General features: G+C 46.7%; 1 protein-coding gene across 2 annotated transcripts; it reads left to right on the plus strand.

Annotated features, from left to right (window-relative positions):
- Positions 1–1,316: 1,316 nt before the first annotated feature.
- On the plus strand, positions 1,317–19,810 carry RNPEP (arginyl aminopeptidase). Of its 2 annotated transcripts, none has more exons than XM_066623849.1 (11): positions 1,317–1,725; positions 5,766–5,906; positions 7,044–7,192; positions 9,193–9,309; positions 10,660–10,895; positions 11,926–12,039; positions 12,897–13,009; positions 14,257–14,365; positions 15,504–15,728; positions 16,242–16,384; positions 19,277–19,810. In XM_066623849.1, the coding sequence occupies exons 1-11, from the start codon at positions 1,330–1,332 to the stop codon at positions 19,433–19,435; spliced, it is 1,902 nt and encodes a 633-aa protein (XP_066479946.1). In that variant the 5' UTR covers positions 1,317–1,329; the 3' UTR covers positions 19,436–19,810. The 2 variants fall into 2 exon arrangements, with proteins under 2 accessions (XP_066479946.1, XP_066479945.1); XM_066623848.1 differs by lacking the exon at positions 5,766–5,906 and adding an exon at positions 5,958–6,098 and having other exon boundaries at positions 19,277–19,808.
- Positions 19,811–20,321: the final 511 nt, after the last annotated feature.

The following is a 20,321-nucleotide window of genomic DNA, read 5'->3' on the forward strand; positions in this document are numbered from 1 at the left end:
TGCTGGAATCCCTAGCATGTATGCACTGCTGAAACAGAGACGCCTGCGTTGGCTTGGTCATGTCGTGAGAATGGATGATGGCCGGATCCCAAAGGATCTCCTCTATGGAGAACTCGTGCAAGGAAAGCGCCCTACAGGTAGACCACAGCTGCGATACAAGGACATCTGCAAGAGGGATCTGAAGGCCTTAGAGATGGACCTCAACAAGTGGGAAACCCTGGCCTCTGAGCAGCCCGCTTGGAGGCAGGCTGTGCAGCAAGGCCTTTCCCAGTTTGAAGAGACACTTTGCCAAAAGTCTGAGGCAAAGAAGCAAAGAAGGAAGGCCCATAGCCAGGGAGACAGACCAGGGACACACTACACTTGCTCCCGGTGTGGAAGGGATTGTCACTCCCGAATTGGCCTTTTCAGCCACACTAGACGCTGTGCCAGAACCACCTTTCAGAGCGCGATACCATAGTCTTTCGAGACTGAAGGTTGCCAATAATGACAGAGTGGATAGAGAGATGCTCTTTACACTCTCACATAACACCAGAACCAGGAGACATTCGCTAAAATTGAGTGTTGGGAGAGTTAGAACAGACAAAAGAAAATATTTTACTCACGGCGGGTGTGTGGCTGGTCTGTGGAACTCCTTGCCACAGGATGTGTTGATGGTGTCTGGCCTGGCGCCTTTAAAAGGGGATTGGACAAGTTTCTGGAGGAAAAATCCTTCACGGGTTACAAGCCATGATGTGCATGTGCAACCTCCTGATTTTAGAAATGGGCTATGTCAGAAGGCCGGATGCAAGGGAGGGCATCAGAATGAAATCTCATGTTATCTGGTGTGCTCCCTGGGGCATTTGGTGAGCTGCTGTGAGATACAGGAAGCTGGACTAGACGGGTCTATAGCCTGATCCAGTGGGGCTGTTCTTATGTTGTTAAGATTGCAGCCTCAGAACCCAAGCCCATGAATGTCTCCTCAGAAATGAGTCCCATTATAGACAATGGGGCTTACTCCCAGGTAAGTGTGGCTAGCACTGCAGCCAAAGGCTGTAATCCTTTGCACACTTTCCCGGGAGTAGGCCCCATTGAACACAGTGGGATTTACTTCTGAGTAGACCTGCATAGGCTTGCGCTGTCAGTTTCCTGCTGCTGCTTTGACAAAGCGGGGCCACGCTTCCCAGGCACTGCAAGCCCGGGATCTCCCCGCACCGTTGCCCTTCTCACGAGACACCAAAGCGAGCCAGGAAATCCGGTCTGCGGCGCTGGGTGCTCGTCCTCCGCCCGCACGCCTCTACTCGCTCCTCCCCGTGGGCCGAGTCTCTCTTCCGCCAGCAGCCTCCGCTCGCCATGGCGGCCCGCGACCCAGCCTCCGCCTGCAGCGCGGACTCCTTCCAGCTCCGGCACTTGCACTTGGCGCTGCGCGTGGACTTCGGGCCGGCGGGCAGCGGGAGCCTGCGGGGCTCCGCGCGCCTGGAGCTGACCTGCCTGCGGGACCGCGCCAGCGAGCTCGTGCTCGACTCGCATCCCAGCGTGGAGGTGGAGAAAGCCGGGCTGGCGCCGCCGGGGAGCCGCTGCGGCGGGGACGGGGACGGCCCGGGCTCCGAGGCGCTGCGCCCGCTCGCCTTCCAGAACCGCCCCTTCGCCAGCTACGGCTCCGCGCTGCACATCGCCCTGCCGGAGCCGCTGACCTGCGGGGACACGGTCGTGCTGGAGGTCTCCTACCGGGCCGGCAGCGGCCCCGGGGTGAGTCAGAGGCTGGGCGCCCTGGTGCCGCTTGGGCATCCTCCTTCGGGGTCCGCCTGTCACCTTTCCCCGCGGCCTGGCCCGTGCCTTGCTCCCAGTGGCTCGGGGGAAGTGTTCAGAGTGAGCATGCTCCTGAGCATGCACAGAGTATGCGCTCCTGAGCATGCACAGAATGCCTTTCACTGAACCACCACGGCCAGCGCCCATAAGACCACCTTTCCCCGTGTCCTGGTCTGTGCCTTGCTCCTGGTGGTTAGGGAAAGTGTTCAGAGTGAGCATGCTCCTGAACATGCACAGAGCAAGCGCTCCTGAGCATGCACAGAATGCATTTCACTGAGCCACCTCCCTACCTGTGCCTTGCTGCGGGTGGCTAGGGGGAGTGAGCATGCACAGAGCATGCACTCCTGAGCTTGCATAGAATGCCTTTAAATGAGCCACTATGGCCAGCGTCCATAAGACCACCTTTCCCCACATCCTGGCCTGTGCCTTGCTCCCACTAGGGAAGTGTTCAGAGTGAGCATGCTCCTGAGCATGCACAGAATGCCTTTCATTGAGCCACCACAACCAGCGTCCATAAGAGCAGATAATAACAGGTAGTAACCACACTTGACATATCTGCTCTTATGGACTCTGGTTATGGTGGCTCAGTGAAAGGCATTCTGTGCATGCTCAGGAGTACCCTCCTCATTACTCTGTTGGCTTTAGGAGTGTGTTGCTCCTGTGTGTTTAGGACCTGTGTCTGGGCACGCTCTTACTGGGATGATGCCCATGCATTGCATTCTGTGTAAACTCTTATAGTAACATACCTCCTTGAAACCACCCTAATCTCTTTCCTCACTGCCCTGAGACTTGGATCCCCTTTGCAGTTAGGAAAGCACAAAAACTGTCTGTTAACCTGCTGCAATTTCTCCTGGGGGGAGGGGGGATCTTCCTATTCTCATTTAGAGCTCCCATGAGAACCTGCTTCTCTTTTTGGCAGGAGCCTGGGAGTGAAGGCGCCCTGAGTTCACTCCCACTTCCTGTATTGCCTTCCTGACCAGAGTCCACCTCTTCCCTTTTCACTTAATAAGGGGAGGAAAGTGACTTCTCCAGACCCTGGCTTGCTCACCAGTTTCTTAAAATGTTAAAGCAGGGTCTGCAGAGATTTGAAAGTAAGGCTGTTTGCTCATTGTCCCTAACTGCTACAGTCCTCTGCATGCTTGAGGCACACTGAACATTGTGCAGCTATGATGCATGTGAAGTTGCTTAATGCTTAATCAGATCACTATCCCATCTTGCCCAGTATGAGCTCCTCTGACTAGTAGGGTTAGCTCCCTGTGGATCCATGTAGGGGTCTTTGCAGTACTACTATCTAAGATGCTATATAGAGGCGTTTGTTTTACTCAGAAGTAAGCCCATTGTCTTCAATAAGACTCAGGCTATAATCCTTTCTTACCCACGGGGAAACAAACGCCTCTAGCTATGGACTGAGCCTGAGGCTTTCTGCTACTGAGTATGTAACCCACCAGATAGGACTGGAACCAGGAGGTGCTCTCAAGGTGAGGCATGTGCCAGGACCCCATGCTCATGCAATGGCTCTCATCCATGCCCAGCCAGCCCAAGGCATGTGAGGATCCTCTGCTTACCACCACGACCACCTCCTAGTTAACTGGGGCCAATGGAGATGCTATTCTGCCACAGTGGCCTGGAAAGCAACAGCAGCCAACCCCCTCTTTCACCCAATGCTATTGTAACCATTCCAGTGGCATGCGGGGAGAGCAAGGGGGACAAATGCCCTGGACACCAGGCTGGGGGGGGGGGTGGCAGTGCATAGTCATCTACCTCCAACCTGTGGTCTTTCACCCTGAGAGGTTCTGAGGGCTGGGGAAGCAGTGTGCTGCCTCCCCAACCCTCCAAAGATCCTGTAAAGGCCTCGGAGAACTGGAAAAAATCATTTCTGATTTCACGGAGGAAACTGAAAGTGATGTTTTAATGCCCTTTGAAGGGCTTCTTAGAATACCCTTTTAAGGGCTTAAAACATAACTTCCATTTCCTCTGTGAAACAGGAAGTGATTTTTTCAGCTCTCTGAAGCCTTTACAAGGAGTTGGGGAGGCAGTGAGCTGGCCTCCAGAAGGGAGGCAGGGGGTGGCAGCCTGTGGTCTTGGCCCTGGTTGCTATCAGGGTCAGGATCATCACTGTAACATTCTCAGGTGTCCTGTCCAATGCATCTCATAGTAAAATGGTATTGGGAGAAGACAGAGGCCAATCTGCCATTGCTCCCCACTAGCAATCAGGGCACCAACTGGAACCCAGGGAGCATTAGGAGGGGCTTACTAGGAGCTAGTTGGGAGCAAGCAGGGGCAAATGCAAGTCCTCCTTTGTGTCACCACCTGCAACTCTGTAGGTGGCAGTTGCTCAAAGGCAAGCAGTTGCTCAGTAGCTGCCAGGTTACGTTTTCTGGCCAGGCACCATCAGTAGTGCATAGCTGGGATAGCTCATCTGGGCAGTGGATGGACAAGAATTCTCCTTTGCTGCCGCCACTGTAGCTGTGGATGGCAGCCTGAAGGAGGACTTGCATCTATTTGCTGCCCTGTTCCTGAGTATGTAAGAGGATTCTATAAGCTGCAAGACAGTGGTTCCCAAACTGTAGGTTGCAAACTGTAGGTCCACCCCATCAGTGGGTCCCAGTCTGATTTTTGTTTCATTGTGAAACTGACAAGGATGTATTGAACCCAGTGAAATGTATTGAGTCCTATGGAAATTGAAACTGGGCCACACATATGCTAGTAGGCGTTGTCCCTTGGTGTTTATACAAGGTCAGGCAAAAGGGAAAACAAGACCACCAGAATTATCCTGATCTAATGAATGTGGAGCTGAACAAATGCACCAGCAGAAAGTGTCCCTATCATAAAAGGATAAAAACAGAGCAGTTTAAGCAACTGGTAAAGTGAAACCTTGTTTTAGTCTTGTAAAGCCAGGTGGGTCCCCACAGAGTGTCATTTAAAAAAGAAGGTCCTGGTGCTAAAAAGTTTGGGAACCACTGCTCTAAGATATTCTTTGGACACACCGCCAGAGAGGCTTCCTGAAGGGGTGCACAGCAGTGACCTGACTATTCTCATGAAGCAAGATACCCTCCAGAGCAAGATACAAACCTGTGGGGCAGGGAGTTGATTCTTGATTTATGCCCCCCCTCCCCGTCAAGGAGCTGTTTGCCCTGCAGGAGAAAACATGCAGGTATCTGAACCTCCCCCTCCCCAGTGTCTGTTGTCTAGTCAAACTCCTACTAGTAAGGATTTCATTGTCCTCTCTTTTCCCAAACCCCTGCCTCCTGTATAAAACTTTTATAGTGCAATAATGTGTGTCTACTCAGAAGTAAGTCCCATTGTATTCAGTGAGACTTACTTCCAGGAAAGTGTGTGTAGGATTGCAGCCTGAAGGCCCAATCCTATCCAACTTTCCGGCTCTGGTGCAGCTGCAATGCAGCCCCAAGGCAAGGGAACAAACATTTCCTTACCTTGTGGAGGCCTCTATAACTACCCTCCCACCACGGGATGCAGCACACACCCTATTAGCACGGCTACACCAGTGCTGAAAAGTTGCATTGGATTTGGTCTTTAATTATGTTAGGTCTTCTTCTGCCCAGAGGCTTCCTTCCCTAGGGCACCTCTTTAGTGTTACATCCCCAGCCTTTGCTGTTCTGATTACAACATCTGGGTGTGTAGCAGCTATCTTGGAAACCTGAACAGTTTGGGTTTGACAGAGACCATCCCAGGGAGTGTTTGCACTGAATAATTTAGGTGTGTGGAGCTTGGTGCTTATCTCATGTTTGCATCCTGGGAATATTGGATGGACTTTAGTATCCAGGTTATCTCTTTTGAAATTCCCACTTCTTTGCAGATATATAGAGGGTGTGGATTACATTGCTCAAGAGCCTGGTGGGTCTGATGAGGGAAAGTGATAGACATCTGTCAGTTTGTTGGCTGAAGTTGATGGTCAGCAGAGCAAGATGAGAGTGCCTGACAAGTGGATTCCATACCTTTTTTTTTTTTTTTTTTTTTAGATTTCCTGTCTGGATTCCTCTCAAACAGCTCAGAAGGAGAGGCCTTTTCTTTACACCTCTGGCTTCCCTGTGCTGAACAGGTCTTTTTTCCCTGGCTTCCACACCCCGGCTGTCAAGAGCACTTATTCTGCACGCATCCAGGTAACATTTTCCCAATACTCACAGAAACCTGTTTTTTTTGTCTCTTGTCAGGTGTGTTGGCTTACTCCTGAGCAAACGGCAGGGAAGCAGAAGCCCTATATGTACACCCAAGGCCAAGCTGTTCTGAATAGATCCTTTTTCCCTTGCTTTGACAGTCCTGCCATTAAAAGTACATATTCAGCTAAAATAAAGGTAAGCTCCTCTCTTTGCCATAAGGGAGCAGAATGGTTAGGTATAGAAATCCCATTGAGAGAGGAGGGGGAATTTGTTTGGACCATGTCATCAGCTTTGAAAGTCACTGAAAAAGAAACATCAGGAGGGATTTATTTCATTTATATCCCACTGTTCTATGGCAGGACGCATGGCAGCATACCTGGATCCTCCAGACAGTTTCTCACACATTCAGTTGTATTCTTCATTCTAGCAAAAACTCAGAGTCGTGATTCTGAAGTTTGGGGACCAGCTGGAGGCCAGTCCCTGCATGTAACACATTCACATATTCTTTCTTGTGTATGCAGGCATTTGGGTGTTTGTATAAGAGCTAAGACAGGGGTCTCTAAACCCCGGCCCAGGGGCCAGATGTGGCCCGCAGCCAGCTTCTATCTGGCCCGCAGCCAGTCTCTTGTCCCCTGAAAACCCCTGGCCCACTTTGCCAAACATGACTGGAACTATGCTCTGGTTGCATCTGGAGGGTGTTCTAAGACCAGAGAGTTTGAATGAATGAGCCCATTCATTCATTTATTCATACATCTAAGTTCCATCTCTAATTTATTTATATAAATTTTATATTTAAATTTTTTTTCGGCCCTCAAAACCGTGCCAAACATTTGATGCGGCCCTCTGGCCAAAAAGTTTGGAGACCCCTGAGCTAAGAGACCAAGCTGCAAACCAGAACTTCTTAGTGAGAATCTTGTCTCCGACACAACTCACAGGGTGGCCTTTGGCAAGCCACTCCTTCTCAGCCATGCTGATTCTGCAATATGGAGACAATAATACTTGCCTTACTTCCTTTTGAAAGTAAAGAATGTGAATGCAGCTGGGCTTTTCTCAGTAGGCAAGACAAGGTTGAACCTAATTAATATGAGTGCTTCTCTCACCCACACTACAGATTTTTTTAATTTGTTTCTCCGTTGTTAGGTTCCTGAGGGTTTCACAGCTGTGATGAGTGCAGTTACAAGGGAGAAGCAGAAGGACAACACTTTCTTCTTCAAGATGCCTCTGCCTATCCCATCTTACTTGGTTGCCCTGGTTGTTGGTGACATAGTTTCTGCAGAAGTGGGACCCAGGTAAGATACAGCCATGGGGGTAAAGTTGAATCACCAAAGTATATGTGTGTCCATAATACAGTTGGACCCTGATATCTGTGGGGGATCCGTTCCCAGAACACACATGCCCCCACACATAAACAAATTCGTGGGTCAGCCCAGTGTTACCCTCCCGGACACAACTAGAGATGTTCTCCGGTTGTGTTTGGAGGTGTTTTGAAGCCTTTGGGCCTCTGAAGACCTTTCTGAGGCCTGCAGGCCTCAACACCACTGGATGCGACCAGAGAACATCTCCAGGTTCAGCCCTGCACCACGTGTTCAGAACCTGCGGGGAATTAAATCCATGGTTCCCAAATCAGCGGATAAAGAGGATGGACCTGTAAATGCTTATTGGTCGCTTAAAAAAAAAAGAATTGTATATGATTTGCATAAAAACCACAAAACTTAGAACCATCATTCAAGGGCATTGAAAATGGAATACCAGTTCAAGAAAACAAAATAAATACTGCGAGAAGCATTGAATTAATATTATCTAACAAAACAGGCTTTTTCTAAAAGCTAAACTGGAATGGTTTGAGTTCCAGCCTCTGTCTGTGGAGAGTTCTTTTTTTTTTATTGAGTAAGGATATGGGTAAAGAAACCAAATATACATGGGTTGAAGATAATACAAAGGGAAAAAACATTAGGAATTCGAAGAACTGTAGTTAATTACCATTTTAACTCACCATCAAAAAAATTACTGGTTTCCTCCATTATATAATATCAATACCAATTTAACAAAAATTCAATCTAATCTTGTCTATAATTGTCATAAACATTGATACATTTACTTTCATCAATTTTGATTTTACTTAATTGACTCTTAATCATTTATCTATCCATCTGTAAAACGGATTCCATAATTGCTGTATTGTTTCTATCTTACCATCCTTCAGTCTTTCAGTTAAGACATCAATTTCAATAATCTCATATAATTTCTTAATCCACATATCTATAATGGGAATTTCTGAGCTCTTCCACATCTGAGCATAGATTAATCTTGCTGCAATAATTGTATACAACAAAATATGTCTTGTATCATTATTACAGCTTTCGGGAAAAATATTCAATAGGAATATCTCTGGTTCAAAAGGTATAACACATTTTAAAATATTTTGAATATTCATATGTACTTTTCTCCAGAATTCTTTTGCCTTAGAACAGAGCCACCACATATGGTAAAAAGATCCTTTCACCTCCTTACATTTCCAGCACTGATTACATATACCAGGATACATTTTTGCAATCTGTGGAGAGTTCTAAGTGGAGTCACATTCCTCCTAAAAAGATTAGATCCTGCGGGATTAGACCTAAAGCCCATCCAGCCCAGCATCCTGTTTCCCACAGCAACCAACCAGACGCCTCTGGGAAGCCTATCGCCCTACTTGTTCCTTCTTTACTATGGGAACTATTTATTTGTCTTTGTTGTTTATTTCTCAGATTTGTGGTCTTCTGTTTTATCAAAGAATCTAGATCGTGTCATGTGCATGTTTAGAATCTGTAGGACCTTGACTGCTCTCAACCAGGCATGTTCTGGGTTCTAGAACAAACCCCTTCCTTTGTGTGATGTCTCATGTGAAAGACTGGAAAGTAATGCTTGCAGTGCAGGCAGTAATGGCCTCATTAAACTGCCTTTGTCTTTCCAGGCTTGATGGCAGCATGTAGCAGAACTCGCTGCTGATGCCTCCCTGGGGGCTCCTTTTTTGGCACTGAGCAAGGTTTTTCCCCATTGCTGGCTTGCCAGGATTGGTGATTATATCAGAACCACATGCACGATGTCTTCAGTTCCATGATGCAATGAAATGCATCTAGTCTGTCTTCCACTTATATATTCTTGCTTGCCCAAAGCAATTGTGCAAGTGACTCTCTGCAAGCCAGCCTACAAGGTTAACCACCAGTATTGTGTACCACTGCTGATATAACTACAGCTGTTTTCTCACAACCTTCACGGATTTTCAACCCTTTATTTCTTTGCCTTCTAGGAGTCATGTCTGGGCTGAGCCTTGCCAGATTGAGGCTGCTAAGAAAGAATATGACGGGGTGATTGAAGAATTTCTGACAACTGGGGAGAAGTTGTTTGGCCCATACGTCTGGGAAAGGTACTCCTACAGAACTAATTACTCTGGCTATGAAACAGGGAAGAACCCCCTAGATCTCAAATGTGACTGAGTTAAGGTCCTCCTTTTCTCTATCCTTTAAATTCTTCTCTATCCTCTCACCTGAATTTTTGTTAGGATTGTAGAGTGAATTCCAATAGGGCATCAGCCATTTTTCACTTTGCATGAGTTGTAGTTTATGGGCAATTGCCATTCACAGTGAGCCATATTTCAAGTACATGGAGCTGTCCGAGTCTTGCCTTGCCTTTTTGGCAGCTTTGCATTATGGTCACTGGAAGTCAGCTCCCACATGGAAGTGTGTGTGATAACTGGAATACCTGAGGCAGGAGGTGTAACAGGACATACATCTGAATGTAACTATTGCTATACCTTGAGGACCATTATTGCAATGCTAAATGTGCGTGTCATGATAGTCTGATGATGACATGTGAAGGATACTTAGACATACATATTGTATATCACATTTCCCATGCACTCTTGGGTTCCTTAAGGGGGCAGACCAAAGCATCTTGCAGCAACCAGTCTTTTCCTTGCTGTGTCCCAGTCTGACACATGGGGTGGATTTGCTGCCACTAGAAATGAGTTTAAGGCTTCTTCTTATGTCTTCCTCCAGCCTGAGGAAACTCAGTGGCCTAGGCATCTCTCAGCCTATTGCTAGAGGAGAGAGTGCCAAGTGATCTCGTGGCCTCTTGCCCTTCTGCTCCACCCATCCACACTCTTCAAGCCTTTGTAGTACTTAGCCCAGACAGAGAGCAGAGGCAGCTAGCTCTAGTCTTTTCAGACAGGTATGTTCCTTTTAATAAATCCTTTCCTACATTTTAAAAGGAAAAAATAGGCAAAATAGAGGAAAGAAAGTGCTTGTGATGAGAAATAATGCTAAAGAAATTAGAACCAGTTTCTGACTCTACATTTTCTGCTCTAAAACATAGCATTAGGCAGAATGAAGAAGCAGATTCTCTCCCCTATTAACAGATGGGCAGTTCTCTTGAGGCAGATCATCCGGTCCTATTCGCCAAGACAAATGGAAAGTGTCCTCCATTCTGAAGGGGGCAGTAGGGACCATCTTAAGCACCTGACTCTGCTTCCTGAGTTCACAATCTCCCATACAATCTTTCCATTTTAGGGAGTGTTGAAGGATTGGTTTTCCACTGAACATGGGATGTGAGGGTTGCAGAGCTACTCATACAGCCTAGCCAGACCGGCTCCACCTTAAGCACAGACAAAGTATTTACCAAGAAGGTGAAGAGATTCCATTCAGCATAGTGGAGGGGCATTTTGGGGGCTGATTCTCATCCAGAAAGTTATCTTCTTGCTGGTGTTTGTTTTTGATAGGTATGACGTTCTGTTTATGCCACCCTCATTCCCTTTTGGTGGAATGGAGAACCCTTGCATCACCTTTGTCACTCCGTGCTTATTGGCTGGAGATCGTTCCCTGGCAGATGTGATCATCCATGAGATCTCCCATAGCTGGTTTGGAAATCTGGTTACCAATGCCCACTGGGGAGAATTCTGGCTGAATGAAGGCTTCACCATGTATGCACAGAGGAGAATCACTACCACAATCTATGGTGAGTCATCTGTCACTGATGTCCAGATTTCATAGTTGTACCATCCCCACTATAGTTCAGGCAGAGCCTAGCTACACATCAAGCCAAGGCCTGAAGATGAATCTGCAGATCTGAGAATGACTATGTTAATGCTTGGAAGACAAATGTTCTCAGATGCTGCTGGAAGGTAAAGGAACTGACTTGAACCTTTCTGTAGTGGTAGTTCTTTCTTCAAGAGAACTATTACCACTGGATACATTCCAACAGTTCTGGTTGCACCTTCAAAACCTATTGTTGAAGCAACATATGACCTTGGAGCACACAGACTTAAGTGTTACCTAAACCAGCAGTTCCCAAACTTGCTGCTGCTGCAACACCTTCAGAATCCAGAAGTGAGTGGCTGGTGACATGACACACGTCATACGATGAAGTCACCAGCCACTCACTTCCAGACTTGGAGGTCCAAAAGGAATACGAGAATCTGGTCGAGTGAAAGGGCTTTCCCCAGCATGTGTTTTATGTGCTGCAGCTCTGCCCACCACACTGAGCCTCCTGCCATGGTTTGGAGGCTCGTGCCATAGTCTCCCTGCCAGGGTGACAGGTGGCCCTGCACACTTTGGGAACCGCTGACCTAAGCCGTTTTCATTTGTTCCCCAAAAACTCATGGAATTTAGCAAGAAATCTTGCCTATTGAATTATAATGGTGAATATTTGAGTTTGTTTATTTAAGCTTACAGACTGTCTCTCATCTTGGATTAGATCTCAATGCAGTTTACAAAATAAATAGCCCTTTACCCCAAAGGTGGTTGCAACTTCCACATGTTTTGTGCATATACATTAGGATGGAGATTGTATTCCTAATGGGATTGGTCATCCTGTCTAGGGACTCACAGTACTGATCTTCTGTCCCAATAGCTACGTTGTTGCTCTCCAAATAGTCTTTCAAGCACTGTTGCTAAATCCTGGAAATAGGAAGAAAATTGTGTTTCATTGCTTCGATATTGCAAGAAATGTTCTCAGTTTCTCTCTGTTGCATCTCTTCTAAACTAAGGCGCTGCTTACTCCTCCTTGGAAGCTGCTACTGGGAGAGCTTTGCTCCGCCAACACATGGACAACACGGGGGAAGATCATCCTCTCAACAAGCTCAGGGTGAAAATAGAGCCAGGTCTGTGCTGGTGTTGGTATCAAGAGTTCCCATGTAGGAAAGTATGCATGGGGGAATATCAAATGCATACCTAAAAAGGAGAAGCAAATAGGTGTCTGGTGGACAGTTGATTGTCTGTCTTGCCTTATTGAGGTATTGTGTTTTGTAGATGTCAGGCCTTTAAAGGCACTGTCATCAAGCAGACTAGGTTGCAGTTCTGTATGCACTTGCCAGGGAGTAAGCTTCGTTGAGCACAGTTGGGTAAATGTGTGTCTAGGATTGTAATATAAATGGAGCCTCTTTAGATAGAATCATTAGGTGGCATCTGGCAGTTCTTAAGGACCCGACCTTATCCAACATTCCAGGGCTGATGCAGCCATGCCAAGCGCTGCATCCTTTTGTGGTGGGGCAGTCACAGAAGCCTCCTCACGGTAAGGGAATGTTTGTTCCCTTACCTTGGGGCTGCATTGTAGCTGCATCTGTGCTGGAAAGTTGGTAGGATTGGCCACTGTCTCTCTGTCTCTTAATTCATCTGTAGCTTGAGAAGAACAAGGGCCATTTGTGAAAATGACAAGAGAGAGGGACTGTAGACACTTTGTGCATGTGAGCCAGTGTGATGTAATGGTTAGAATGCTAGACGGGATACTGGGAGACCCATGCTGAAATCTCGACTCAACTGTGAAGCTCACTGGGAGACCTTCGGCTCCTGGCCTGATCCATCTGCAAGGATGAAATGGGGGTGGGAGGAGAAATTCCCCATGTGCTGTTCTCTTTGGAGGAATTGTGAAATGGACATATATCGGGATATACTTGGTCATTTCTAATTAGTATTCCTCAATGTTTTTATTAACCTCAGCCTCTTTGTTGATTCCCACCAGGTGTTGATCCTGAAGACACCTACAATGAGACCCCTTACGAAAAGGGCTACTGTTTTGTCTCCTACCTTGCTCACCTTGTGGGGGACCAAAGCAAGTTTGACACCTTCCTTCAGGTACTGTGTGTGGGCCTAGAACTTGTCTCTGCTTCATGAGAATCCTGAGGAAACTCCTCCTCTAGCATGTGTTTGCAAGGGATATTTCACTGCAACTCCTGAAGTTGCTTCGGTTGAAGTTAGAACGTGATTGTCTTAGGCCACTTAGGAAACGTTGTTGTTGGCTAGCAGAGCCGTCCCGAGCAGTTCTTGTAACCGCTTAATAATGCTAAGCACTGTCTGGAAGTGAAGCATTGAGTCTGAAAAGCAGAGAAAGAACTTGTCAAAAAGAAAAGCTGCAATTTTCCTTTAGTGGGAAACTGCAGATATCACTGTTAAGGCAGCGGTATTCAAACTGGGGCGTCGTGACGCCCCAGCCGGTGGGTCCTGGCCTCTGCCCCCTTAAGGGGCGGGGGCAGCTAGGAGACAGGGGGAAGGCAGCGGCGCGATCCACAGGATTGCGCCGCTCGGGGGCTGCAGGGACTTGGGTGCACTTGCCCAAGCCTCCTGCAGCCTCCCAGGGGTGCGGAGAGCCCTGCGCACCCTCGGCAGGGCTCCCCAGGTCAGGAAAAGTGAAAGCGGAACAATCGCGCCCCGCTCCGCAAAACCGGAAGTGGAGCACAATTGCTCCGCTTTCCCTCCTGACGGGGCTGCAGGGATTGGGGTGCACACTCCAGTCCCTGCAGCAGCCGTCCCTGTGTGCAGGGAGCCCTGCATGAGCACCTGCAGGGTTCTCCAGGTCAGGGAAAGGGAGACTGGGGCGATCATGCCCCTCCCCCTTCCTCCTGCCCCTGCTGCCTCCCCCCCTCCCCCGCAAAGACTTACTGCGGGTTTCAAACTCCCAGAGAGTTTGAAACCCGCAGCTGTTAAGGGATCCTCTAAAGATACCCAGCCTGATAAATTGATGACTAAGGACTTGCCCGTCAGACAAGCCAAACTTTTGCTGAATCAGGAACATGGGAAGTTGATGTTGAAGAAGGGGATCTGTTCCCTATAAACAGAGGCTGGTACATCAACAGGTAAGACCTGGGATGCTGTGACCCTACACATAAAATAAATCCGATCTTTGTCTGATGGCAAACTCTTCCTGGATCACCATTCTTTCCTCCCAAGTCTAGTTGGCTCAGGTTAGAGCTTGTAAGTGTAGCCTGAACTTGAGGTGATATGTTTTGGGTGCTAGTAAGGCTCATGAGTTATTAGTTAAGGAAATGCCGCAGGCGTACCATTCAACCCGTAGCATAACTTGGGGCAATCTCTCTCTATGGCAGGCTTATGTGAACGAATTCAAGTTTCAGAGCATCACGGCCGATGATGCTCTGGAGTTTTACCTGAAGTATTTCCCAGAGCTGAAGAAGCAAGGGGTGGAGACCATTCCAGGTCAGCAATACTACCTATTTGTAGATGTTGCCCATCATTTTGGCGCCTACAGTGTAACCTATGGAAACTATGGCGCTAGCATTGGCTAGTAGATATAACTTGCCCTTCTGTAGAACCTAGGCATCCATTCTTAACATCCTTAACAAGATCTGTAGAAAATATCTGGAATATTAGCCAAATGTTACCACCATCAGAGCATCATTGTAAGTTGTGGGAGAGGGGGAGGGACGGCCAAACCAGATCTGTTTCCTGACACCTGCCCTACTGTGCAAAAAAACAAAAAAGCTGCCACTTACCTTGTTCCTTCCTACACAACCCTTTTAGTCAGAACAGGAAGTGTGGGTTGTGTTGGGAACTCCCATGATGCACCGCACTTTGTTTTCTTTAAAGGAGACGCAAGGAAGGAGCCAGGTAAGTGATTGCTTCTCCACCCCTTTACCTTGCTGCTTCTTCATGTGGTGCCTTGATGTCTAAAGGGACTGCACAAGGAAGCAGTAAGGTGAGCTAAACGGATCACTGCTGCCTGTATGGTTGTTTTTTTTTCCAGGCACAGACAGTGGCAATCCGCTTCCCTAACCTGCTCAGTCTTTCCTTACATGGTCCCTTTAAGACTTAAAGGGAAGGAGCAAAGTCAGCATCAGTCTCATTCCCAATCTGTCCTGGTCTAAGTGAAATGACACTTGTTGCAATAAAGAGATGCTGAAGAGTCAGCTGAAGGATTGAGGCCAGCCTTACTTACTTCTCCACCCTAGCAAAAAGAAAGGGAAACAAACCTTCCTCACTTCCCAGCAGCTGTGAGAGTCTGCTTTATTACAGAAGCTACTCAGCAATAGTTTAGTTGCTCTAGAAAGCTTATTGCAGAAAACTTGTTTATGATGAGGTATTGATGATGAATGCAAGGTGGCAAGTTCCTCGTCTGAATCTTTCCTCTCCCATGAATTTCACTCGGTGCCTTAGGGAATCTCCTCTCACAGATTTGAGATGGTGATGCTAGCCCAACACACATTGCCATAATACAGATTGCTGAAGAAATATATATATGAAGCACTTTGGACAGTTGAAATGTGCGATGTAAATCAGTTGTAGTAGTACTAAGTTTCTGCTGTGCACTTCAGTGAGCTTCTTGTTCTGGCTTCAGGCTTTGAGTTTGACAAGTGGCTGAACACACCTGGTTGGCCTCCATACCTTCCTGACCTTTCATCTGGAGAAAAACTGATGAAGCCGGCTGAGAAACTGGCAGAACTCTGGGCATCTGCTAAGCTCGACATGGAAGAAATTAAAGCAGTGGATCTCTCTGCTTGGAAAACCTACCAGCTGATCTATTTCCTGGACAAGATTTTGCACAAGTCACCTTTGCCGGAAGGTATGTCTCCCTCTGCTTTAATAGCACAGTAAATGGGCATTGCAGATTCTGACCTAGTGAGAGATAGAGGTCAGTTCATGGGATTGTGACATGGGGAGGGAGACAGTAAAAATGTGGCTCTGGATGGTCTCTTTGCCCATGGGCTGTTTGGGATTGAAAAGGCTATGACCATACTTTTCCTATCCCTATGATGATAAAACAGCTTCTAGAGAGGTAATTTGGTTTGACTTTTCCAGCAAAAACACCTGCAAAATCTTTTGGCACCTTAAGACTAATGGCTTTGTTGCAGCATAGGCACACAGAGGAAAAAAATGTTTCCGGTGGGATCAAGTGGGTATGAAACATATAAGAGGCACGCTCTGTGACATTTGTTTGCAGCTCCAACATACAGAAGATAAGCACAGTGGTGACTCACAACTTAATGCTAGCACAGTCTTCCTAGCTTTGCAGTGCTCAGTTCTCACTTATAGTGGGGGGTGGGGAAACTGACATTAACCATCCTTTCCTCTTAAGGGAACATTGAGAAGATGAGTAGCCTGTACCCCAAAATCTCCAGAGCCCAGAATGCAGAGCTGCGGCTTCGCTGGTGCCAGATCCTTCTCAAGAACAACCATGAGGCGGAGTTTGGCAAAGTGAAAGACTTCCTTCACAGCCAGGTTTGTGATTTCTGTGTACTGCTGGTTCCTAGAGGTGCTAATTCGGTCACTGGCACTCACCAAATTGCAGACCAGTACCAGTCCTTTGTCAGAAACTTTAGGGCTGGCTTGGTGTTGTCTTGCCCAGTGGGAAACTCTCCCCACTTCCCACCTCTAAGTGCAAACAGCTCAGCCAAACCTCTTCTCTTACTGTTTAGCAGGCTCTCTTAGGTAGAGGTGGTGATGGGTGCCCATAGGAGCAGTTGCCATGGGTTTCATGCATCGAGGGGACTGTATCACTGCTTGAAAAACAGTACAACTGAGAAGAGAAGGCCAGAGCCTTCCAGTGAACATTCAGCCCACAGATCTTTCCTTTTATAAGAGAATCAGACTATCTTTTAGCAGATTGTTTTATAAGGTCCTGGAAGGGAGAGATTCCTTTAGCCCAGGGGTCTCCAAACTTCTTGGCCAGAGGGCCGCATCAAATACCTGGTGTGGTGTTGAGGGCAGGAAAAAAATTTAAATATAAAATTTAAATAAATAAATTAGAGATGGAATTTAGATGAGTGAATAAATGAATGACTCTGGCCCTCAGAACACCCTCCAGATACAATCAGAGCACAGTTCTGGTCATGTTCAGCTGAGTGGGCCACAGGCTTTCAGGGGATAAGAGGTTGGCCCTGGGCCGGAAAGAGGCTTGCTGCGGGCCGCATCTGGCCTCTGGGCCAGGGTTTGGAGACCCCTGCTTTAAGCCAGAGGCTCTTCCAACCTAGTGCTGCTTTCACTATTTCAAACCAGACATGTTAGTAAATAAAACAATATTTATCCTCTTTTACATGTATGCACATCAAGGCAACTAACAATAAACATCCCATTAAAATTGAACTCAATAAAAACAGTTAAATCGACAATATTAACAGCTGGTGGTAGTGACTAATCACAGACATTGAAATAAGTCACTTGCATGGGATATTTGATGACAGCCTGAATAGGAAAGTTTTACAGGGTCTTTGAAAACCAAGAAAAAGTGGGTGACAGGAAAAGATGGGAATGAGAATTCCAGAGTTCAGGGCTATCACCATAAAGGCCATCCTATGTCAATATTTGGGAGGTAAGAAGCAGCAGGGGGGCAGACCCTGAGGATGAACAGTGCAATTCCGACAATGAGAAATCAGCAGGTCAGGCTGAAGAGCTGTCCTGACATGGCAGTGGGCGTGCTGAGAGTTAACCAACCTTGTGCACAGTGGTGGAAGCATAAGTCCTCTGTCCAGCACTACAGAAGCAACACACCCCACTTGTGCCATCATATGAACACTGGATTGAGGTCTGACTCAGCCTGTCTAGCCCAACATTGTGTAGGCTATGTAACTGTGTTCAAAACCGAGCTAGCTGTACTGACCTAATGTGACACTTCATGGAATTAGGCCACAGATCTGTTCTCCATTTTCCTCCACACTTAGATATATCTATATATTAGCTGACACATTTATATTGGACGTGGGCGTCTCCTTAAAGTGGGAGCATACCCTTTAATCTTTGTAATTGGTGGGTTTAGTATGTCACTTCATCGAGGCTTTAGCATTCTCTGAGCTCTGTTGGAGGCAACAGTGGTCACTTGCTCTGCTCCTTGCAAACTCCAGGGATCATTGTCACAGTTAGAGAATGCTGAGAGATGTATCCCAGCAGCCCACCTTGCATGTGCCCAGACTCTCGAGAACCTGCAAGGAGGAGGAATAATGGCAATATTCAGTGCAGGTCCTGTAATGCCTGAGCTCCATGTAGAATTGCAGCTTCTGATTAGCCTTGCTGGTGTACCCAGTTGCTTTTAAATGGCATCTGGATGTATCTTCTGGCAAACTTTTTGCGTGTCTATAAGCAGCACCGTGAAGAACCCAAAGTGTCTGGAGCAGAAAATCCAAATGATGCTGTAGCCCCACCCTGCTTGGGTTGTATATTCAGTTGGAAATGTGAAAATCTGCAAGTGCGCTCACCACTGGCAAATGCATCTGCCAGCATCTTTTTCCCACCTTTAGGCCCAAAGAAATGTTATCCAGCTGTTCTCATGTGACAACATAGGAATGTTTGGTATACTTCTCCCAAGCTAATTTTCTCCAAACTTATCTATGATCACTTCCTGAGTGCAAAGGATAAAACATCCAGCTGTCCTTAATTGTACTAAAAAATGGGTAGCTATGACTTGTCCTGTTGCAACTAAAAATAAACATGTGGTTGGCTAGCACAGTGGTTCCCAAACTTTTAGCACTGGGACCCACTTTTTAGAATGAGAATCTGTCAGGACCCACCGGTAGTGATGAAATGACCGGAAGTGACTTCAAACAGGACAATTTTTAACAATCCTCTGTTGTAATCCTACCCATGCTTAAGGTCCATTCCTATCCAGTTTTTCTGTGCTAGTGCAGCCGTGCTGATGGGGCATGCACTGCATTTTGTGGTGGGGAGGTAGTTGCAGAGGCCTCCTTAAGGTATGGGAACATTTGCTCCCTTACCTTGGGGCTGCATTGTGGCTGCACCAGTGCTGGAAAATTGAATAGGATTGGGCCTTTACCCAGGAGTAAGTCCCATTTACTATCATTCGTAAAAGTATATACATAATAGCCTGTTAAAAGTACAGATCTGTAACATTTCCCCAAATGCAATCATATACCATAGTAGTATCAAGTCTAATATATTTAAAATAAAATATTGAAATGAATGGGGACCCACCTGAAATTGGCTCATGACCCACCTAGTGGGTCCTGGCCCACTGTTTGAAAAATACTGGGCTAACATATTTAAAATTGGGGTTTGAAGAAGCATGTCCTAAAACTCCTTCCTAGGAATCTGTGGGGTGCCAGGCATCACAAAGCGGTGGCAGTGAATCATTCTAAAGTGTTGTCTATGCTTCCTTTGTAGGGAAAGCAAAAATACACCCTTCCCATTTACCGGGCCATGGTGAATGGCTCAGAGACTGCTCAGGAGCTGGCCATGAAGGTGTTCTCCGCCACAGCACCACAACTCCATGTTAATGTCCAGAATTATGTCAAAAAGATCTTGGGCCTGAAGACTGAATAAGAAGAATATTCCAAAGCCAAACCATGTTTGTATGAGGTTCAGCAAATGTCTGTATGGAATAAGGGGCTATGGGAGAGCCTGTCTCCATGACCCCTAAGGTGTTGGGGTAGACCCCATACTCCTTTGCGTTGTTATCACTTCTCAAGGACTTTGATTCAGTGCTTGAAATTATAATTCAGTTTCTGGGATTTCCCAGAAAGTGAAGCTTCCTCATGGATAACTTGCTGGTTTCAACTTTTTAAACTCTTCAGGGTTTATAAGCACAAAAACATATACAAAATTTACTCAAAATTTCTGTTTGAAAAAAGTTTCCAAAATGCTGTAGTAACTTTAAATACATTCAACACTTGTACTTGTTTCTATTAATGAAAATTGGCAACTGTATTTTTTTTAAGTGCCATATCCTATCCAGATTTGCAGCACTGATGTATCTGTACCAATGCCAATGCGGCATGTGCTGCATCTTGCTTTGGGGTGGGGGGGGGGGAGAGAGTCATGGAGGCCTCCTCAAGGTAAGGGAATGTTTATTTGCTTACCTCGGGGGTTGCATTGAGGCTGCATCGGCACTGCAAAGTTGGATAGAATTGAGCCCTAAATCTGTTATGTTTTTGTCAACTTTTAGTTCTTATATGGTATGTTAACTGTGGGTGTCTCCTTTACTCCAGAATGTAGAGAGAGCTCCAACTCAAGGCAAAACTTGGCTTTCCTACATATGTCTATTACAGGGACAAGATTATAACAACTGGCATTTATGGCACAGCCCTGAAAAATACACTCCAACGGGGCCCACCTGAATTTCATATATAGTTGGGGCTTCAAATACAGGTGTGCGCCACTTAACGACGGGGATATGTTCTCCTATCCCCATTGTTGTGCAATTAGGTCA

Source organism: Tiliqua scincoides, chromosome 4 (genome assembly GCF_035046505.1).
Source record: "Tiliqua scincoides isolate rTilSci1 chromosome 4, rTilSci1.hap2, whole genome shotgun sequence".
Taxonomy (NCBI): domain Eukaryota; kingdom Metazoa; phylum Chordata; class Lepidosauria; order Squamata; family Scincidae; genus Tiliqua; species Tiliqua scincoides.